General features: G+C 46.1%; 1 protein-coding gene across 1 annotated transcript; it reads right to left on the reverse strand.

Annotated features, from left to right (window-relative positions):
* Nucleotides 1-2016: 2016 nt before the first annotated feature.
* LOC143961634 (E3 ubiquitin/ISG15 ligase TRIM25-like) lies at nucleotides 2017-4533 on the reverse strand. Its single transcript, XM_077470957.1, has one exon. It carries the CDS (start codon nucleotides 4493-4495, stop codon nucleotides 2918-2920), a length of 1578 nt encoding a protein of 525 aa, XP_077327083.1. The 5' UTR covers nucleotides 4496-4533; the 3' UTR covers nucleotides 2017-2917.
* Nucleotides 4534-5642: the final 1109 nt, after the last annotated feature.

The following is a 5642-nucleotide window of genomic DNA, read 5'->3' on the forward strand; positions in this document are numbered from 1 at the left end:
CATACAATGTTCAGGTCTAAGCAGCCAATCACCAGGCTTGAATACTGTCACATGAGGGAGGGGGAGGGGTGACATCATCAATCCTGTGTAAGCTCTGATATATTCCAACATGGAACCTACATGGGGGGAGGGGAGATGGAGCAGCAGAGGAGAGCAATATTGGGGAATATAAAGGGGTCCTGAGTGGACAAGTGACAGAGTTCCTTTAATACCCTTTGGGGTCCCAAAACAAAGTGATATATTTGTGTCTCAAAAAATAAATAAAGCCTTATATAAGATCCCTAGGTATTGAGACACACTTGGGGCCCCAGACAGACTCCTTTAGCACCCAAGCCAAAAAATCAAAGTGTCCCCCCATGAGCTGTGAACTATAGCGGTATAGGTTGAAGGTTCTGCCATTTTTGTGCCCCCATCCCACTGAAGTACCCAAGTTGGCCGCCTCTTCTGCAACTCAGCCCTGCCACCAGACCCTTGGAAATGTTTGGGAGCTCCAGGCAATGTTAGATTTTGTTAGGCTTCCAGAGAATGGGACATATTTGGGCCCCCAGGGACTGGGGCAAATTTGAGGAACCCTAGAGAATGTCACATAATTGTGTTCCCAAGCCATATGATATATTTGGGGCCCCTAGGCAATGTGATATTTTTGTGGCCTCCAGACAATGTCATATACAGTATTTGGGCCCCCGGCTTCCCTCGTAGGCTTTCAGAAAGATAAAGTAACAGATGAACCCCGTATTCTCCTTTTCCCATAATACATCTCTTCTTATTCAGCACAGTAGTGCAGAGTGTGAGACCCGGAGCAACCAATCAGATGGTGTCACTGTTAGCAGCACTGTGATGTATATTGGTGTTCAGGGCTACAGAGGGGGTAGAACCGGCCCTCCTGTATGGGGTCTGGGCAGCTTTATGGTTCAGCCAGTTCAAAAACCGCTGATCACAGCCAAGAGCCCCACCATCTCCCCCACAGTGCAGATGACTTCTCCTTCTCTCCTTCCCACCAGCTGCTGCAGGGGGAGCCACAGGGGGATCGGTTTCAGAGACTGGCCCCCCACTGCTCTGATCACCCCCCTCCTGTCTCCAATCTCCATTCCACACAGCTCTAATCCCATGGTGGCCCTCTTTTCCCCACAGCTCTGCCAGCTTCTCCTCCTCTCTCTCCCACTGGCTGTAAGCTGCTGCGGGCACACAGGGGGGCCAGTAAATAGCCCCTTCTTTTTCTCAGTGAACACAGTGAGTGATTGATAATGATCACTTCTGTGTTTATTCAAAACTGAAGCATGATAAACTGTGCTTACTATGCTTCGGTTGGTGAATGAACAGTAAGCCTCTGTACAGAACACTTCCTGTTCATTCATTCCCGTCAAGCTTCAGCACCAGAGAAAGAAGTGGGGATTTCTGTCCTCAATTTCTTCTTCTGCCTAAAGAGTGTATCATCAGAGGTCTGTATGGACCCCTGATATTCCACAAAAGCCCCCCACACACAGGGCTGTTAAAAAATTTAAATAATAAAACAAAAATAAATTGTAAAAAAAAAACATAATTAAGGGTTCATTCCCACAGGTAGTCTGGCTGCATGAATTTGTTCATGTGGTTGAAGCCGTGTTCAGGGCCATACACCTGACCCCACACACCCATCCAGGCTGGGGGGTCCCTGTCAGGTAATGTACGGGGCCCCATGATCTCTAACAGCAGCCCTGAGCGTGTTCTCCGGTCTCACCCTCTCTGTCTTCCCGTATATTCTACATATTACCAGCCTGATGTGTGCCGTATCTCTGTAAGGTATTGTCCTCTCTGGTGGGGAAGATGAGGGTGAGACCGGAGAACATGCTGCACAGCAATATACATCTCAGTGCTGATAACAGTGACACCAACACTATTATATTACTGATACATTCTATTAAAGTCTATGCCAAGCTAAGAACTTTTCTTTATAGTTTTGGATGGAGTGAGGGAGGATTAGAACCCCTGTTGTGTTTTTACTGCTATCTGGGGATTCCCCTCACTTCCTGCCCTGCTGACAACATTGTACCGGGCAGGAAGTGAGAGGAAACCAGCAAAGGGGACCCAGACATACATTTTTAGTAGAATAGGGGAAGGCCTAGAGCCCCAGTCAGATTTTATTATAATTGTGGAGAGCTCCCCTCACTTCCTGCTTGGTAAAATCTTGTCACCGGGACAGGAAGTGAGGGGAAATCTCTTTAATGGAGACCCGGATAGCAGTAAAATCCTGACAGGGGTTCTAACTCTCCCCCACTCCATCCAAAACCAAGAAAAGAAAACATTATGGGTGGACATACACTTTAATGATACATCACATTTTATTGTCTTAGCAGTAAATCTCTAGATCCCTTCTTCATACATTTCCTCTGAGATTGTTACATTTCTTTTCATCTCTATTTAGTATAGATTGTATGGAATAGGAGGAGGAAAGAGAGGAGAGGGGACCCCATCCTATCCAATCACAGCGATCGCACTGCACCCCGCACAGAGAGACTGCATGTGGGGGAGGGGCAGAGAGTAGGGGGAGGGGCCAGAGGAGGATATTGGTGATGTCACACACTGTGATAACTTTCTGTTTAATGATTACAATGAAAGTAATTGTCATGAGATAGATAGATAGATAGATAGATAGATAGATAGATAGATAGATAGATAGATAGATAGATAGATAGATAGGCCACACCCCTCTTTACTGACAAATAGGAACATGTCATTCACTGTTACTCCAGTAACTGGAGAGATCTCCTACCCAATCACAGGGAGTGACAGAGGGAGAAATCACAAATAGAAGAAAAAACTGCAGGGCACTGACTGAAGTCCCACCCATTGCTTTATCCTATTGGCTGAAAATTCTACCAATCCCACTACCCATCCTTGTGACATCACCAGTCTCTGGGCGGAGTTCTGACTATTACTATTATTCCCTATTCCCCCCACAGATCTTTATACAACCTCTCCATACACGTATCCCAGCATGGAGGGGCTCAGTGAAGGTGGTGGTGAAGGTGTGGAGATGTCGGATCGGGTCACACAGATCATAAAAGGAGATCCGTCCGACCCCATAATCCAGATATATCCTGACTCTGTTACTGGAGATATTGGGGGGTAAGAGGATCTCTTTACTGTCATGTATCACCCCATACTGATCACCATCCCTGTACAAACCCCAGGACTTCTTATTATATCCAATCGCTGACCGCCCTCCTCCTCCCCTGTCTATACTGGGGTAACACATCCCGACTCTCCATCCATCTGATCCCCCGACATCCACTTCCCAGTAATGTCTCCCTGAGGAGAAACTCCGACTGCTCAACACCTGAGGACAACCCTGGAATCTCTCTGGTGTTTCTGGACGATTCTGTTTTCTATCTGACCTGGATACAGTTTTCCTGTCATCTGATATATGGAGATCATTATCAGCTGTATTTACATCTAGTAATATGTCTGCAGCTCCCTGTATATAGGAGGATACATTTACCCCTCTTATTGTATCAGATAATGTGTGTAATGTGTGTGATATCCCATCCACATCCAGACCCCCTCCATCATGGAGGAGCTCCTCATGTCTCTCTCTGTCCTCATTATCTCCATCCTCAGTATCACACAAGTCACCTGTGTCTGATTCCTGTAAGACAGTCAGTGGATCCGTCACGTTACACAGCTCCTCAATGTGACGCAACTTCCTGGACAGCTCCTCCTTCTTTATTTCCAGATCCCAGATGGAGATGGAGATCCGCTCTGCCCTCCCGGAGATTTCCCTCAGGACTCTCTTCTCCAGGTCTTCCAGACGTCTCCTGAGATCTCTAAACAGGACAGTGACTCTCTCAGTGTCACCAGGTGCTTCTTCTTCTACTTTCCTCCTGTGTTCCTGCAGACTCTGGACTCTTTCCTCCGTCTCCTCTCTCTTTGTCAGAAGTTTCTGCCGAACATTCCTCAGTGTCTCCTTCTTCTTCTCAGAAGCCTCATCCAGTGACTCCACCTGGTGTCCTCGATGTTCTCCAGCCAAACTGCAGGACACACAGATACAGGTCTCATCCTCAGTGCAGTAATACTCCAGGATCTTCTTATGGACGGAGCATTTCCTGCTCTCCATGGACAAGGTGGGGTCACATAAGACGTGTTCTGGGGACTTTTTGTGGACTCTCAGGTGTTTATCACAAAGAGAAACCTCACAGAGCAGACAGGATCTAACAGCAGGTACAGGAGAGTCCACACAGTGAGTACAGAAGACCCCGGACTCCTCCTGATGTGGCTGAGCAGACAGGAAATTCCCCACTATGTTACATAGTGTTATGTTCCTCTGCAGTGCAGGACGATGCTGAAACTTCTCTCTACATTCAGGACAGGAATATCCTCCAGACCCCTTCTGTGTATCCAGCACACGATCAATACAGACCCGGCAGAAGTTGTGTCCACATCTCAGGTTTACAGGATCTGTATAAATGTTCAGACAGACGGAACATTCCAACTCAGCTCTCAGGTTAGCAGACGCCATCGCTGACAGCAGAAGAGAGAAATGACAGTGAAAATCTCTGACACCGGAGAAGAATGCAGTTGGGAGGGTCACTTCCTCCTACACAGGGCGAGGCTGATCCAGATCAGTATTATTAAAGTGGTGTTTCCCCCAAAAAATAAAAATCTTTACTGTGCAGTAACCAACCAAAATAAATAAATTGGATAAAATAATTTTTTTTTAACTTACCCTTTTTTCCCTGTTGCTATGCGGTCCCACGAAATCTGCCTCTCTCCCTCGACGCCTCCGCTCGCTACTGCTCCTGGGAGATGTGTGTCACCATTTCCCAGAAGGCGGTGGGCACTGCTGAGGGCAAGAATTTTATCTCTGTTGCCATCCCAACGGGACAGAACCTCCGACACTGCCACCCGTTGTGATGGTAACCTGAGCTGTTGACAGCGCTCGGATATAAGCTTACTGCGCATGTGCAAGATCGGCGATACCAGCGCATGCTGGTCTATCAGCGGCACAGTATCCCGGAAGAGGATGCCTGTGGGCTTCATATGCCCACAGGCAAGATGAGAACCGTCAGTGTAAACATTTTAAAGTTTATTTTATCGGCAAAAACTGAGATCTTAATGAAAGAAAAACGGAGCAAGTGAGTTATATTGTAATCACCTCTTCTTTGTCACCCAGCCCCAAAAAAAAGCGTTTAAGACAGTGGAACCCCGCTTTAACCACTTTTTGAGATGTGTTGTTTACAAGTTAAAAACTGTTTTTTTTGCTAGAAAATTACTTAGAAAAAAATGTATAATGTTTGGCGGTCCTAACACCCTAGAGAATAAAATGTCAGTCTTTGCAATACTTTCTGTCACACCTTATTTGCACAGTGGTCTTACAAGTGCACTTTTTTGGGGGAAAAATACACTTTTTTAAATTAAGAAATAAGACAACAGTAAAGTTAAACCCATTTATTTTTATATTGTGAAAGATAATGTTACACCGAGTAAATTGATACCCAACATGTCACGCTTCAAAATTGCGCCCGCTCACGGAATGACGACAAAAAAGTTTACCCTTAAAAATCTCCATAGGCAAAGTTTAAAAAATTCTACAGGTTGCATGTTTAAGTTACAGAGGAGGTCTAGGGCCAGAATTATTGCTCTCGCTCTACCGATCGTGGCAATAC

Source organism: Lithobates pipiens, unplaced genomic scaffold (genome assembly GCF_037356315.1).
Source record: "Lithobates pipiens isolate NorthernLeopardFrog02 unplaced genomic scaffold, aLitPip1_a1.2 Scaffold_8, whole genome shotgun sequence".
Lineage (NCBI taxonomy): Eukaryota > Metazoa > Chordata > Amphibia > Anura > Ranidae > Lithobates > Lithobates pipiens.

Coding starts and splice junctions, on each gene's coding strand:
- LOC143961634 (XM_077470957.1), bottom strand. CDS start 4,495: ATGGCGTCTGCTAACCTGAGAGCTGAGTTGGAATGTTCCGTCTGTCTG.